Source organism: Gigantopelta aegis, chromosome 3, assembly GCF_016097555.1.
Source record: "Gigantopelta aegis isolate Gae_Host chromosome 3, Gae_host_genome, whole genome shotgun sequence".
Lineage (NCBI taxonomy): Eukaryota > Metazoa > Mollusca > Gastropoda > Neomphalida > Peltospiridae > Gigantopelta > Gigantopelta aegis.
Window position 1 is genome coordinate 9,083,327 of NC_054701.1, and position 16,818 is coordinate 9,100,144.

General features: G+C 36.9%; 4 protein-coding genes across 4 annotated transcripts; 1 reads left to right on the forward strand and 3 right to left on the reverse strand.

Moving 5' to 3' along the window:
- Positions 1-670: 670 nt before the first annotated feature.
- On the reverse strand, positions 671-2,296 carry LOC121368458. The gene has a single exon (XM_041493192.1). It carries the CDS (start codon positions 2,294-2,296, stop codon positions 671-673), a length of 1,626 nt encoding a protein of 541 aa, XP_041349126.1.
- Positions 2,297-3,925: 1,629 nt separating this feature from the next.
- LOC121367484 lies at positions 3,926-7,120 on the reverse strand. Its single transcript, XM_041491679.1, has 2 exons — positions 7,055-7,120; positions 3,926-6,684 (listed from the first exon to the last, which is right to left on the reverse strand). Exon 2 carries the CDS (start codon positions 5,773-5,775, stop codon positions 4,054-4,056), a length of 1,722 nt encoding a protein of 573 aa, XP_041347613.1. The 5' UTR covers positions 5,776-6,684; positions 7,055-7,120; the 3' UTR covers positions 3,926-4,053.
- A 1,548-nt stretch (positions 7,121-8,668) lies between these two features.
- On the forward strand, positions 8,669-10,566 carry LOC121369454. The gene is made up of 2 exons (XM_041494553.1): positions 8,669-9,523; positions 9,760-10,566. The coding sequence occupies exons 1-2, from the start codon at positions 9,163-9,165 to the stop codon at positions 10,278-10,280; spliced, it is 882 nt and encodes a 293-aa protein (XP_041350487.1). The 5' UTR covers positions 8,669-9,162; the 3' UTR covers positions 10,281-10,566.
- Positions 10,564-11,909, reverse strand: LOC121368459 (putative nuclease HARBI1). The gene is made up of 2 exons (XM_041493193.1): positions 11,418-11,909; positions 10,564-11,112 (listed from the first exon to the last, which is right to left on the reverse strand). Exons 1-2 carry the CDS (start codon positions 11,907-11,909, stop codon positions 10,564-10,566), a joined length of 1,041 nt encoding a protein of 346 aa, XP_041349127.1.
- Positions 11,910-16,818: the final 4,909 nt, after the last annotated feature.

A 16,818-nucleotide genomic window follows, 5' to 3' on the forward strand; every position in this document is an offset into this window, starting at 1 on the left:
AAAATATACTATAAATAGCCTATTATTGATTTATACAAACATAGTATTTGTTAGGAGCCAACATAACTTCTATGACATTACAAACATCCAGTGCACGCATGTCGCAACTATCAAATGAAACAATAATCTACCCTTAGCACGTGTATAATACATATATATATATAATAAGTATAATATAAGTAATACAATGCGCCTACCATTTATATACATGTACATTTATATACATAACCCATTTAATACATATACCATTTAATACATATACATATACGTGTATAGGCTTATTTCGCCTCAATATTGTATTTAAACATTTTAAACTAAGTTATAAATAGTAATACATACCGTATTTATCGGCGTACCACATTCTTTTGGAATTAACAAACGTCTTTTGGAAAGACAGAAATTAACGTTGCCTAAAGAATGACGTAACAGAATTACCATGACGTCATAAACGTAAACAAAGACGTGCATGCAAAGTAAACAAACAAATATGTACATTATGTAAATGTAATGTTTGGCCTTAACATACCGGCCCTCTAATTGTGGATAGTCAAGAGACACAATTACACTATTATCACTATTACAAGGCCAAACGATTCACTGTTTGTTTGTTGTTGTTGTTTTTAAGGTTGTTTTTTTGTTTTTTTTAACTGCTTACTAGCAATAAACTATCTTAGTCGCTTTCTACCAAGAGACATAATTTTGTAATTGGACGAGTCAGTGTAGACGATTTTGTTTTCAGTTTCACAACTCTGACAAGCCCCTTTTTGTCCTTCACGACTTCAAGCACTCTTCCAAGTGCCCATGAATTTCTAGGGGTTGTATCTATAATCAGTACAATGTCACCCACAGCCAAATTCCTCTTAGGGTACATCCATTTTTGTCTCTTTTGCTGCAGAGGTAAGTATCCCCGTATCCACCTTTTCCAGAATATGTCTGCCAAATATTGTACTTGTCGCCATCTCCTTTTTGCACAGTTGTCACTGTTATGAAATAAGCCAGGTGGAATATGTTCTCCTGCTCTAAGCAATAACAAGTGATTTGGTGTCAATACATCTAGATCATTAGGACTGCTGGGCCCTTCTGTGATTGGGCGACCATTGATCACAGCTTCAACTTCACAAAACAGAGTTTGCAGAAACTCGTCATCAAGGTATACGTTTTGTTCTCGGAGTAGCGAATAGAGTATTTTTCTGACAACACGAATAAGCCGTTCCCAAACACCTCCAAAATGGAATGCTGTAGGGGGATTGAAACTCCATGAGATGGATCTTTGTTGCAAGGCCCTATTTATTTTTTGCATATTCCACTTTTTAATTTCTTCACGCATTTCGCGTTCTGCTCCCACTAAATTGGTCCCGTTGTCAGACTGAATTGATTTAACTATACCACGTCTAGCCACAAATCTTCTGATTGCATTGATGCACGAGTCTGTATCAAGAGAATGAGCAACCTCTAGATGTACTGCTCGAATAGCCAAACACGTGAACAACACACCATATCTCTTTACTGTACTTCTTCCTCGCTTTACCTCAAATGGTCCAAAGAAATCCATCCCAACTCTGGAAAATGGGGGTTCATCGGCATTTAAACGGTCTACAGGAAGGCTGGTCATTTGTTGCTCTGCAGCGGGTGCCTGATATCTTTGACAAGTAAAACACTTTGAAATTATACGCTTTATATCAGTTGATGCACCGAGCACACAATACTGCTGATGTAGACTAGCAAGCATGAAGTTTTTCCCCATATGACCAACTGACTGGTGCACATCCCGTAATACGAGTTCTGTAATAACAGAGTCCTTGGGTAGTACAATTGGATGTTTTGCATCGAAAGGTAAGTTAGCTCTAAGAAGTCGTCCTCCAACACGGATCAAACCATCACTAATGAAAGGATCCAGCTTCCTTAATGGAGAATAAATTTTCAAAATATGCGAAGCATCCTTTTGTATTTCCAGGATCTTGATCTCTTCCTTGAAATGCTGTCGCTGCACGTAGAGTATCAAAGCCCTTTCAGCACTTTGAAGAACATCTAAGCTGAGATAGGCTGTTGTTAGACCTTTCTTTCTTTCCATCAACCTCTTTTGTTTAATTCGTGTGTACTGTTCTTCAAATATCTGGTTACATTTCAGAGGGTTATGTTCCTGCTGGTTAAGTTCGTTCTTCAACTGTCTTCGTGCAGTGATGTGTTTTTGTAACTTTTTAACTCCAATTAACAACCAGGCAACAACTCTTTTGAGTTTGTTCCACTCAGAGTAATGTGTCAGTAGTTTATCCATTGCATTTGTAGACTTCTGCATTATGTTAGTATAAAGTCCTTTCACCTCTAAATCATCATCAGGTAAAATATCCAGACCTGACACAGGGGTCGGCCATTCAGATTTTGGTTCGGACAAGAAGCTTGGTCCATTCAACTACAGACTGTTTTGCAGGAACTTCTTCATAGGAAGACCACGAGAGGCACAATCAGCTGGATTAATTTTTGTGTTGATGTACCTCCACTGTTTAACATCAGAAGCTTCCCGGATAATAGCAATGCGATTTGCTACAAATGTTTGGAAGCGCGAGTTCTCATTAGCCACATACCTTAGTACAGTCATACTGTCTGTCCAGAAATATGTTTCATCAATTTCATAGTCCAGTTCTCTCACCAACATTTGGTTGAGCCTCACAGCAGCAGTGGCAGCAGTGAGCTCCATTCGAGGAATAGTCATTTTCTTGAGAGGAGCAACCCGAGATTTCCCATTCACGAATGAGACAAAGATGCGTCCTGTTTCATCAGTGAGACGTAAGTAAGTAACTATTTCATAACCTAGATCACTGGCATCGGCGAAATTGTGAATTTGACAGGATACAACATTGCCAAATGATCGTGGTTTGTAGCATCGTTGTAAATTCAGTTTCTCCAGATCACCTAATTCATTTGTCCATTGTTGCCAAATCTTTAAATCATTTCCTTTGATTTCTTCATCCCAGGGAACATTGCGCCGGCACAGATCTTGAAGAAGTAATCACTGTCGTCCTTGGGTAAATGGACTTGGTAGAACATAGCTTCAATATTTCCCATAATGGCGACCTCTTCCTGTCGGAAACGAAAGAAAACACCTAGTAGACTGTTTGTTAAATCAGGTCCCTGAAGTAAAACGCTATTCAAAGATGTCCCCTTATAGGTTGCAGCACAGTCGAACACAACCCTAATTTTCCAAGGCTTATGGGAATGATAGACACCATGGTGTGGGATGTACCATACACGGCCATCTAATCTTTCAAGTTCTTCCTTTGGAACTTGTTCAGCATAACCACATTTGACAACCTTGGACATAAATTCAACATAATCTTCACAAAATGTTGAATTCTTTTGTAATTTGCGTTTTAGGCTTGCAAGACGCTGCTAAGCTTGTAATTTGTTATCTGGCAATTTGGCGCCATTCTCTTTAAATGGCAAACCAATGCAGTAGTGACCATTACTATGGGTGATAGAACCATTCACCAAGTCCAAAAACTTCTTATCTTCCTGGGAGTGTTCCTTTTTATCATCAATAAGCCTTTCTGGAAAGTCTCGATTGATTGAATCTCTCACCAGTTTATCTAACTGCTTAAGCTGTTCCATCTCTTGCACTGCTACAATCTCGGCACGGTTTACTGTGAAGACAGAATCGACCTGTTCAACTTGTTTATCTCCTTCTCTTATCATATTCCACACAATCCATCCAAGTCTCGTCTTGACAGCATGAGGGCTGCCCTCTGGTCCGGACTTGACTTCAAATGGGGTATAGGCATCAGGTACATTGTTTCCAATTAACAGGCCAACCTCGGCTGTAATGTCTGGAAGATTTATATCGTCTAAATATTTCCAGCAAGATATGTACTTATTGGTAGGAGCGAGTCCCTTAGAAACGGGAATTTTGTCTTTAGTATATACCCTTGGCAGGTCAATTTCATTTTCCAATTCCAGGTCGCAGACTTGCAGGCCATCAACAGCATATGTTTCCATCGAAAATGGATTTCCCATTGTATCCAGCGTGATAGACATGCGATGACCCATCCCACCAAGCTCTCAAACTAGACTTTCACAACAAAAGCTGACGCTACTACCCGGATCAAAGAAAGGGTATGTTTTGACATCGCGTAAACCATTTTTCAGCTTCACTCTAACTGGAATAATGGCCATGGTACATTCACCCTTTCCGGCCCTCGTATGACCACATACACCTTGGACAGAAATTTTACTGTTACTATTCTCGTTTTCTGTTTTTAACAAACCTTTCAACTTGCCGACTCTGCTATCGTCATGCAGCATTGTAGGATGATGAGACTTACAGGTCGCACACACTAATTTGTTGTAGCATTTGTTTTTATAATGTCCAGGCTTTAGACAACCAAAGCAAAGCCTTTTGGATTTCACAAATTCATTTCTGTCCAAAATGGGCATAGCCAATAAGTCCTTACAGTTATCTGTTGTGTGGGTGGTACGATCACAATATGTGCAGTGTTTTTTGGAAAACTGCTCTTTTGATTTCTGCAGTGCTTTCCTAACACCTCGTTCTTTCTGAGCTGGACCATCTGCGGATGAATATTCAATCTGAACAAAATCTGACATATCAGTTAGAAAGCTAGCCCTTGTACGATTTGTTCCAGATTGCTTAGAAGGTTGTCGTTTTCCATCACGTGCTTTGTGCTCCAAGATCAAAGCATCCTTTCCATAAATTGGATCATTTGCCTTTCGTGCTTCATCTCTTACAAGCTCCACCAACTGATGAAACTCTACAGTGTCTCCTTTTCTGGCAGTGTGTTGAACTATATTCCTCCATTTATCATGTAGATAAAATGGTAACTTACTCACTAGTCGTTTTATATTGTCTGGGTACTCGAGTACTTTAACTGCCTGGATACTCTTCACAGTATTTTCACACTCTACCAACAGAATGGAAAAGTCATCAAGAGCCTTGGCGTTGTCCGCACGTACAGTCGGCCAACCCAATGCTCGTTTGATAAATGCACTAGCCATGAGCTGTGCATCTCCATATCGCGTTTCCAACTCCTTGAGAGCTGCAGGGTATCCCTGTTCCGCTGGAAGATAGCTAAATCCAGAGATAATACGATTAGCTTCACTAACAGTAAATTGCTCCAAGAAACTAATTCGTTCATCATCACTATCAGAGTTCATTACCACTTTAATGTTAAACTGACGAATGAATTTTCGGTATTCCATTGGATCTCCTCCAAATTTTTTAATTTCTGCAGTTGGTTTCTTCAAATGGCGGACTACAGACAAAATATTATTATCAGCTGGGATGTCAGCCCTATTGCTGTGGAAATAGTCAGCATTATCACCTGAAAGAGACTCACTATTAACAGGACACACATGCATTAACAAGCTTTGACATGGATCATGACCTACATTTCTGACATTTACAGACCTATTCTGATCATTCATTTCAATATTCTGAAACCCGATCCCATTTCTAGTATCGACATTCTGACCTGCAATATTTCCTATTTGACACCCTGTACCAGAATCTTTTTGCGATGTAGATTCTAAGCATAAACCTGCGTTGCAATTTGTTATTTCAGTACTTTGAAATGCAGGACGAACATGCGGTCTTGCATCGCCCTTAGTCACTAAACTATTCTGAAATGTAGTACCTATGTTCACCCCAGTACTGCCTCTCATAATTTCATTACTGTGAGAAGTGGTGTCAGTGTGTAATTGAAGCCCTGAACCACAACCTACAATTTCATTACATTGAGAAGTAGTGGCTGCATGTACATTAGACATAACATTTGTGACATCATTATTCTTACTAGCAGGGACAAAAGGGGTGGCATTTAAGTTTAGTACTGACGGACTAATACTTGACTGGCTGTCTAGAACTCAAGTAATCATTTTGACACACAAATCTATTTAACACTTCATTCTTGGCTTCAACTATAGGCATTTTAGTGTTCAAATTCAGTTCTTCTTCTTCTTGTCTTAACATCAGTTTTTTTAATTCTAGTTCTTGTTTCTTCTTCAAAGAAACTTTCATAGCCTCAAGTTCTGCCTTTTCTTGTTCACCCTTCAGTCGTGCTGACGATACTGTACTGCTACAACTTATTCGTGATCCAACACTACCCAAACTTCTCTGTTTTTCTTGTGAATGCGCATGCGAATACCAACCCTCATAAGATACCTTAAAACTCTTCAAGTAAGTATCTTTCTACTCCCAGCTATTAACCAGATATACTTCTTTCTCATCTGCTGATAGAAGTGTACAATATTCCTCGTTCACCTTAATAAATTCTTCATACATTTCCAACCATTTAGCATATTCAAGCTGAACGTTTCTAGGAGCTGTGTTGCCGGCCTTTAGTTTCTCGATATTTTCTGACTTGTGCTTCAAGTTCCGGAATAGATTCGACAATTGTTTATCCATATTTCCCCTTGTATATAGCAGTCCTTTTCTGGAAAGTGTCTTGATCCTGCCTCCTGAAACCATCGAATCAGTTTCTTCTATTACAGGAGCAGCCAATCTTCTACCTTCCAGTTCAGAGGTATCTATTTCGGTTTCTTCCATATTCGAAGCAGTCAAATCAGATTTCTCCAAAACCAAGCAAGCCGAAATACGTCAATGATGTGGGATGTCTTTTGAACATCAATGCTGAGCTTTAATTCGGAAAACTTTATTTGCCGACAGCAACAGATTGACTGAAATATACAAAATATACAAAATATACTATAAATAGCCTATTATTGATTTATACAAACATAGTATTTGTTAGGAGCCAACATAACTTCTTTGACATTACAAACATCCAGCGCACGCATGTCGCAACTATCAAATGAAACAATAATCTACCCTTAGCACGTGTATAATACATATATATATATAAGTATAATATAAGTAATACAATGCGCCTACCATTTATATACATGTACATTTATATACATAACCCATTTAATACATATATCATTTAATACATATACATATACGTGTATAGGCTTATTTCGCCTTAATATAAGACTAAGCAATATTTTATTTAAACATTTTAAATAAGTTATAAATAGTAATACATACCGTATTTATCGGCGTACCACATTCTTTTGGAATTAACAAACGTCTTTTGGAAAGACAGAAATTAACGTTGCCTAAAGAATGACGTAAAAGAATTACAATGACGTCATAAACGTAAAGAAAGACGTGCATGCAAAGTAAACAAACAAATATGTACATTATGTAAATGTAATGTTTGGCCTTAACACATGGGTTTATGACATGGATATCATGGGTAAGTTATAGGATATATATATATATATATATATATATATATATATATATATATATATATATATATGTGTATATATATATATACAGTTGAATCCCGTGGGCTCGAACCCCGTCGGTGCTCGAGAAAATGTTCGACCCATCGGGTAGTTCGACCGAACCATTCGGTCAACATCGGACATTTCCGTAACATCAGTTAGAAAGTTGAATTAGATACAAATTGTGTAATACATGTAAATGCACTGAAATTAAATAGATAAATGGCAAATTCTTATCTGTATTTACATGAATATATTACTAAACAATTTGAATATTTCAACAATAAAAACGCAGCACTGTCCACTTTCCAGAAATGTAGCCCTTTTCAAAGAAACGCTTTATGCTGAGGCCCGTCTGTGCACTATTTGTTTGATTGGTATCACGGTTCATCTATCAGTTGCAGTACCACTAGCTGTGCTTGAAATATCATTAGCGATAGCCGCTTAACAAACAACATGACAAGTGTGGTGACAAAAGGATTGCATGGCTAGTGTTACGATTCCCCGATTCATCTATGTCTGCGTCGTTAAATAAAACAAATTACATATATTATAATTATATAGTATCAATTATTTGACATCCAGTAGCCTATGATTAATTAATGTGAAACAGTGGTGTCGTTAGACAAAACAAACTGTTTTAATTCTGGGGCTTCCCACGTGCATACATACAGAACAAACACACGAAAATGCACCGGAAAGTACACACATACACGATACATAAAACAAGGTATTTGTATTGTCTGTGATATAGATATAAATAGACAAAAATAGCCTAGGGCCAATAATTAGCATTTTTAAGCCTCTATGTATATAAAACATATTATTTAAAATATAATAACATAATTAGAAATGTTTTCATAATTCCAAATTGAAAGATATAAAAGATATAACTTACTCACGCACTTCCCGCCAAACTGCTAACAATACTTGGAAAAAACACTCAGTTCCGCGAATTTTGTTTTTATTTCCGGGGATTTCTTTCCTCTAGACACGGTATCATGTTTACTAGCTTAATAAGTTATGGTTCAGGCTATCTAAGCGTCGCTAGTAGCCTGCTTCACTATTTCGTCAGTGGCGCGAAACGAGGCAACTGAGTTTGGTTTAAGTCTAGTTGTACGTAAAACACACACACACACACACGCACACGCACAAGTCATGACTATGGTCGCCGATAGCTAACCGCGTATAAAATTGGAAAATTGGAAATGTCGGAGTTCGATGATTATGTCGATGTCATCTGTAAGGGTTTTATGTGTTGCCTCTCGATTAAAAAAAAGGTGAAATAATTGGTGGCCTTCTAAATTATATCAAATATTTATTCAGAACCATGTGTAACTCGGGGTGGGGTGGAACGGGGTGGGGTGGGGTGATACGATGGTTTGGCCATTTTAAGGGGGTACTCTACACAGCTAAACAGGTTAGGTATTATATGATTTTACATATTATAATCATGCTATTCATAGTCAGTACGTACCTTTTCCACCATTAAGTAGTTACATTGTACCCACTCATACCGCTCACTCCATATTAAACAGTTTAGTCTAACCCACATTTTTACAAATGTTTGGATAAAATTAATGATGTATAAACGTGTATTGTTTTTTTAATTAAATAATAGCTTACATAAGTTTAAAATTAATTCATTACTAGGCCTATATTGTAACAAAATGTAGGGTTTTCTATTTATACAAATGTACAAACAATACCTTACGATACATAGCTTTTTCTTTCATTGTCTCAATACTCTCGGAACACTCATGCGGTATTCATGCACGTGCAATGAGGGGATGAGGGATGGGCTTAAATGTAACTGTCGTCCCTTACTAGTAGTACCATTCAGTGCTTGTATGCTGTTCAATAATGGAAAATCAAGCCAAGAGACATAGGAAAGCGAATTTTACAGACACTGAAATAAGAGTGCTATTAGAAGAAATAAGTGTTGATCATAAAACATTGTTTATGGCCAACAACCAAACTGTCACAAACAGGTTAAAGGGGGATATTTGGAAAAGAATAACTGCAAAAATCAGTGCATGCGGCGTGGCAGAACGTACACCACAAGAGGCGAAAGAAAAATGGAGATCGTTGAAAGGGGCCGTCCTAAACAAGCAGAAAAGACAGACGAAAACGGGAGGTGGACCACCAGATAAACCAGTGCCATACGAGGACATCATCGTGACCATAATTGGAGAAAATTCAAACCTCTACACTGGAATAGAAGGTAACCCTAGTTTAATTTACATTATTTTCTTGTATTGTGCAAGAAAACAAAAACAACTATTTTCTAACACATTTAAAAAGTAAAACCAAACTCACATTAATATTTTATTTTTAACAAAACACCATTTCATTTTATAATTTCTTTTAAATTTTATGGCAATGAATTTTATTCAATCAATACGTAATAATGATTATTACAAAAATAAATAATATTAGGTATAATTTATTTCTTTTCAGTGCAAGGAACAGACACTTATGAAAACCCACAAACCCAAGCAGTCGAGTGCAAGAATAACACTGAAAATACGTGTGTGGTTTCCTCGGAACCCACGCCACATTGCTCAAAGGAATACCCTGAGGATTTGACATCCGTCCAAACTATCTCTGGCCCACCAACTTCATCTCTCACTTTAACACCGCTTTTAAATGTAGACACAACACTATGTCAGGACGATGATAATATAGCAGTTGCTATTGTAAATGAAAGTAAAACATTTGAAGCAAAACAATCAGCTTCACCATCACTTGACAAAATATTAATAACGAAATCAAAGGCCCAAAATAGAAAAATAAAAAGAAAGTCCTTGGTGGAGAAAGGGCTAGATGATCATGAGAATGATCTATTTGAGGAATATCTCAAAAGTGAGATAGAAAAAAACAAGGCCATGACCATTTTTTTCAATAACAAAAACAAAAAGATTTTGTTAGGAATTAAAAAACTTGAAAAAATTGAAAAGGAAGACGAGTTACATAATTAAATTTTGTAATGAAAACTGCAATAAATTCATTTAATAATAGGGATATTTGTATGAATACCCTGAATGAACTTATTACACCTACATTATTAATGAACAACATGCTATGAACAAATATGGTTTTTACGTTTTACTTAGGCAAAGTTATTGTTTACGTTTATTTTGTAATTGTAATACGTAATAAAGAAAGCAAATATTTATGTTGTTTCGTGGTCACTTTATTAAGCACAAGGAAGCAAAGTAATATTCAATTAATAATGTAATGTTTATTTAACACGATGGACTTTCAGTGAAAATAATTGTTGATTAATCTCTCTCTGGCAGTTTTTCCAGAAGCAAGCCTGGCACGTTCTATCATTGGGTTGTTTACAGGTAGGACTTCCTCCATGTGGGCATCTGAAGCTTGTTCATAGTCAGGTTCATCGTCACTGTCACTGTCTGTGTCTGGGACATCTAAGTTGAGCCTTCTGGCATGGTTACTTAGCATAACACATACTGCAATAACTTTACATGCCTTGGCAGGAGTCAAACGAAGTCTGCGAAGACAGTGCCATCTCCTCTTCAAAACTCCTATGGCCCGTTCGATAGCTGTACGTGTTGAACTATGACTGAAGTTGTAGTTTCTCTCTTGACGTGTAGTGGGATTAGAAATCGGAGTTAACAACCAGTCACGCAACATATAGCCACTGTCTCCTAAGATGATTCCTCTCATAGGCTGCCTTTTGTTCTCAAAATCTTCGAATAAAGATGACTCTCGTAAATTTCTTGAATCATGTACACTTCCAGGCCATTTCGCAATACAGTTGATGAATATGAGGTCTGCGTCACACATCAGCTTTAAAACAAATATTAACTGTTTATGCATTTGAAATAATTTACAAATGCATACAAAAGATATTTCAATCATAAATCAACATAAACACTTTATAATCCAGCCAGCACATTACCATATACTTATCAACATATACCCACCCATGCACCTCACCGAAAGCTAATCGTTAAATACCTACCTACATACATACATACATACATACCTATATACACATGCACATACCTACCGACCTACACACATACCTACATACCTATATACATACATACATATTCATGAAATATATATTTATAATACATAAATCATCTTACCTGAACATTGATGGAATGGTAGACTTTCCTGTTAACAAATTCATGTTCATTCTGCGTAGGAGCTTGTATTTGAACTTGAGTCCCATCGATGCATCCAACCACATTTGGAAATCCACTCATGTCATAAAATTTAGTTTTTATGGCATCTTGTTTTTTTCCATTGGGTAATCGAACTCTTGTCACAGTTCGGCTTACGGTTGATTGGTCAACTCCTATAAGCTCCCCACAAACGTCTTGGAAACTGCCACTGGCAAAGTATCTAAGTGTAATTAGCACTTGCAGAAGAGGGGTCAATGAACCCATCCGTTTAGATAATAGAATATCGACGCTGATGTCATCTGTGATTGCTAGAATTTCCTGTCTTCTAAATGTAAACTTGGCAAATATGACATCATCGTCAAAAACATCAAACGGATGAATTCGGTCCCTAAATATTCTGTTTCTCCTCAGTAATCGGCGTTCTCGATAACGCTGAAGAATGACAGCAGCCATGTTGTTTTCTGACTTATACGCGGTTAAGATACTTAAACGCACAAAAAATTGTGTGTAACTTTATCCGCGTTTAAGACCTCCGGTTAGTCCTAACCGTGCTTCATGCATAGGAAATTTCAGTTTTTATACGCTGGTTAGAAATTAAACGCGGTTAAAATAGTTATACGGTCGTCATGCATACGGCCCCTGATCGTTGCAATAACTGAGCTCGAAGTAGGAATAATGGTTGATGATTCTACTGTTGATATATTGGCTTACGCTGACGACATCATTCTTTTAGCAGAATCAGAGGATGACCTCAATATCATGCTTGACTGTTTGAATATGTTGAAAAGTCTAAAGTGATACACTTCCGAAATCCATCAGTTGTAAAGACAAACTGTAACTTTATATGTGGAGATTGTTGAATGCTATAATTATTTGGGACTTCTCTTAACTGAGCATTTAAACTACGGCCGCATGGCCAGATCTGTAGCCTGTTCCGCCAGTAGCGCACTCGGTCTGTTAATCTCTAAATACAAATTTCTCGATAGAATGCAATATCGTACATACACCAAGCTCTACGATACTATGGTATGGTCCATTATTGACTATGGAGCAGCTATCTGGGGAACCTCACAATTTTCTTGTATTGATGCTACACATAACAGAGCCATACGTTTCTTTCTCGGATTACGAAAATACGCCCCAAATAACGCTGCAGGCGGGGACATGGGCTGGATTCCTCCAATAGTTCGGCAGTAGGGCACTGTATCAAGGCATTATATGAGATTGAGAAATTTGAATCAACACCGAATCACGTCTCACATCTGGTTGTGGTCTCACCGGTGGTCAACACGCAGGAAAAATAACTGGTCTTTAAAGTCAACAATAAATTCATTAAACTTGGGCTAAATCACTTCCTTAACTTACAATGCAAATATGGTAAAAGGTATGTAGTCAACAAGGTGAAGGACAGAGTCAACGAAGAAGTCTTAACAGAATGGAAACGGGCGTTTATACAACCACACGGCAGAACAGGTGTCGGGGGGGATAAATTAAGAATGTATTCTTGTTTTAAAGATATTTTTAAAGTAGAGCCCTATGTAACCAGTTACTTGCCTCGATACCACAGAAGTGCTCTCGCTAAGTTTAGATGCGGAGTTGCCCCCCTGAAAGTTGAAACCGGTCGATACAATAATACACCACTGGAAGAAAGAACGTGTTTTAATTGTCCCAACCACATTGAAGACGAGTGCCACGTTTTACTTGAATGTCCGTTATATGTAAATATTAGATTAGAAGTACTCGCTTACTGTAGGACATTACTTTTAAATTTTGATCACTGCACCGACATCCAAAAAGTGTGTTTTATCTTGTCCTGTCCCGATATATGTATTTTATCTGCCAAAACCTGCTATTTTATTCTTAAACATAGAAAATCCCTTTTATACACTATGAAATGATTCGTGTATATATCTTATTGTTTTATCGGTGCTGCAATTATTTTAGCTGTATATTTGTTGTTGTTTTTTGTCTTCTTTAGATGTTTTTATTCAATAGTCTCTCGTAACTCAATATAGAGTGGCTCATTACAACTTTATTACTTTTATTGATTGTATGTATATGTTGTATTTTTATTTTGTTGTAATGAGGTGAGACTTTAATAAACTATCTGTCTGTCTGTCTGTCACACACACGCACGCACGCACACGCATACGCATACGCATACACGTACACACACGATATATAAAACAAGGTAATTTTATTGGAAATTATATGAATATTAAGTAGATTAATAGGACATATAATTAGCAATATTATGTTAAATGCATCTAATACACAAGGTTACATATATACAGAACATTTTATTCAAATATAATGAGCTAATTAGAAATGGCTTAATAAAGTTAAAGTTATTAAAAATGCAACTGAAAATGTGAAAAAGCAATACGCAGTTTCTGTCTATTTAAGAGAAAGTATAAGTACAATACCCATTGAAGCGATACAATTCGTAATAAATTACCAACTTTTTTATGAAACCTTATTAATGGAAATAAGAGGCAAAACGATTTCATATTCTGCTTACAGAAAAAAAGAAACAAAATGAATTAGAAAAACAAATATGTGACAAAATTAGAATGCAACGAAGAAATGACTAACATAAATATAATAGAAAAAACAAAATACAACTAGAGAAATTAAGAGAAGAATAATTAAAAGGACATTATGTAAGATCAAGAGCGAAATGGGTCGAATAAGCAGAAAAGCCTAAGAAATATTTCTGCAAAATGAAATCGAGAAATTATTACCGCAAGTTAATATCAACATTAAAGTTAGAAAATGGTGAGGAAATAACAAATCAGAAACAAATTCTTTAAAAACCCAAACATTTTTTATTTTATTTTTTTTAAACCCTGTACTCTGCGCCCTCTAGTGAAGTAAGTGATGAGATTACAGATAAATTAAATGGACTTAATTATAATAAGCTAACTGACGAGGAAGCAGATGCACTGGAAGGAGAAATAAAATATTCAGAAGTGCTATCATTTAAAAAAAAAAAAAAAATGAAAAAGCCCTGGGTCTGGTGGATTCGCTGCTGAATTCTTCAAGTTCTTTTGGATTACTTTAGCTTATGTTATCATTAGATCAATAAATTATAGTTATATTGTTGAAGAAATGTCTGAAGTCCAAAAGATGGGCATCATTACCTGTATTTCCAAACCAAATAAACCAAACCAGTTTTTTTTTAAATTGGAGGCCTTTAACATTGCTTAACTGTACTTATAAACTAGCTTCAGGCTGTATTGCCAATAGAATAAAAACAGTGCTTGATAAAATAATTAGTAAAGACCAAACTGGTTTTATTAAAGGTAGATATATTGGTGAAACTATTCGATTAATATATGACATGCACTACACGGACGTCCACGATATACCAGGTCTCCTGCTTTTTGTAGATTTTGAAAAAGCTTTCGACTCTGTATCATGGGTATTTATTGAAAAATTATCAGATATTTTTAATTTCAAAACCTCAATTAAAAACTGGATTAAACTCTATATAATAATTCAGTGTCGAGGGTGATTCAAAATGGCTTTCTGTTAGAAACATTTAAATTAGAAAAAGGATGTAGACAAGGCGATCCACTATCTCCTTATATTTTTAGTATTTGCGCTGAAATTTTAGCTATATTAATAAAAATAACAAAAACATAAATGGAATAACAATCGATGGTGAGCAATATTTAATATCCTAATACGCAGACGATACAACTTTTATACTTGATGGAACTCCTGGATCTGTTTAATACTTTAACAATATTAGAATATTATGCCACAGTATCTGGATTAAAAATAAATTATACAAAATCAAAAGCTATTTGGATAGGCAGTAAAAAATACTCAAAAAAATGTTTATCACCATTCAAGATGAAAATTGGAATGGAATACAACAGAATTTAAGATGCTCGGAATAACGTTTACAGTGAATTTACAATTAATTGTTAAAGCGAATTACCCCACAAAAATTAATGAAATTAAACTATTGATAAAACTATGGTTAATAAGGCAGTTAACTGTCTTAGGAAGATTAACCGTATTAAAAACACTTATAATACCTAAAATTACGTATTTACTAATTGCACTACCAAACCCATCCAAAAAAAGTAGTTGGCAATTTGAATACTAGTAGATTATTTCATAAATTCATTTGGCAAAATAAACCCGATTAAATATTAAGTCTGGAGCTCCACGCGGTAAGACGTGTTTCTTTCGTTTGTCCACACTGCACGTGCTTTCGCGGCTCGACTTGGGGATCCTTCACTTCGTTGTTTTTGTCAGCGAAGTGAAGTTTTCTATTGGGATGTATGCGGCCATTAGAACTGATTGAACGCTGGAACGCTTCTCGTTTCGACAGTCTGCACCACCAGGTTGGATTCCTTTTTAGCGAGATTTCTTGCCTCCACGTCATTTCTCCGTCTGACTATGTTGACTTGTTTTTTTCGTGACTCGTATGACGGCCATTCTGCAGAACGCCACGGTTGTTGGCGTTTAGTATCTACATGTCCGAGCCTGTCCTAGCAGCACTGGAAGATTGACCGCCCCACTCCAAGAAGAAATAGGAAGCGGGGTCGGTCCCTACTACTCTTTTTCTAGACTTTACCTTGCTTTATAGTGATATAGACCGGCCTCGGTGGCGTCGTGGCAGGCCATCGGTCTACAGGCTGGTAGGTACTGGGTTCGGATCCCAGTCGAGGCATGGGATTTTTAATCCAGATACCGACTCCAAACCCTGAGTGAGTGCTCCGTAAGGCTCAATGGGTAGATGTAAACCACTTGCACCGACCAGTGATCCATAACTGGTTCAACAAAGGCCATGGTTTGTGCTATCCTGCCTTGGGAAGCGCAAATAAAAGATCCCTTGCTGCCTGTCGTAAAAAGAGTAGCCTATGTGGCGACAGCGGGTTTCCTCTAAAAACAGTGTCAGAATGACCATATGTTTGACGTCCAATAGCCGATGATAAGATAAAAAATCAATGTGCTCTAGTGGCGTCGTTAAATAAAACAAACTTCTTCTTCTTCTTATAGTGATACCATCTCGTATCCTTCGGAGTCGGGCCCGTCCACACCACTATACCAACCCATGACGACTGGACTTTACCCTAGTCTGATACTCCCTCTCGTTCAGACGGATCCGGCTTCTCAAGATCTGTATTTCAGCACCGCACTACACCTTCAACATCTATCGACTGTCAATCTAGGGGTTTTCTTGACGGGATGCAACCCATCTCGTCCCTTTAAGCCGTGCACCCAAACGGCCTTAACGAGGCCACTCGCGTGGACATATCGATCGGACTTTAAACTTTTAGATCTGCGTTCAAAATTTTATGTCGAAATTACTTCTTTTTTTTAAATAGTATTAAATAGTCCG

Coding starts and splice junctions, on each gene's coding strand:
- LOC121367484 (XM_041491679.1), bottom strand. CDS start 5,775: ATGTCTAATGTACATGCAGCCACTACTTCTCAATGTAATGAAATTGTA.
- LOC121369454 (XM_041494553.1), top strand. CDS start 9,163: ATGGAAAATCAAGCCAAGAGACATAGGAAAGCGAATTTTACAGACACT. Junction 9,524..9,759: donor CCTCTACACTGGAATAGAAG/GTAACCCTAGTT, acceptor ATTTCTTTTCAG/TGCAAGGAACAGACACTTAT.
- LOC121368459 (XM_041493193.1), bottom strand. CDS start 11,909: ATGGCTGCTGTCATTCTTCAGCGTTATCGAGAACGCCGATTACTGAGG. Junction 11,113..11,417: donor ACCATTCCATCAATGTTCAG/GTAAGATGATTT, acceptor TTTGTTTTAAAG/CTGATGTGTGACGCAGACCT.
- LOC121368458 (XM_041493192.1), bottom strand. CDS start 2,296: ATGCAGAAGTCTACAAATGCAATGGATAAACTACTGACACATTACTCT.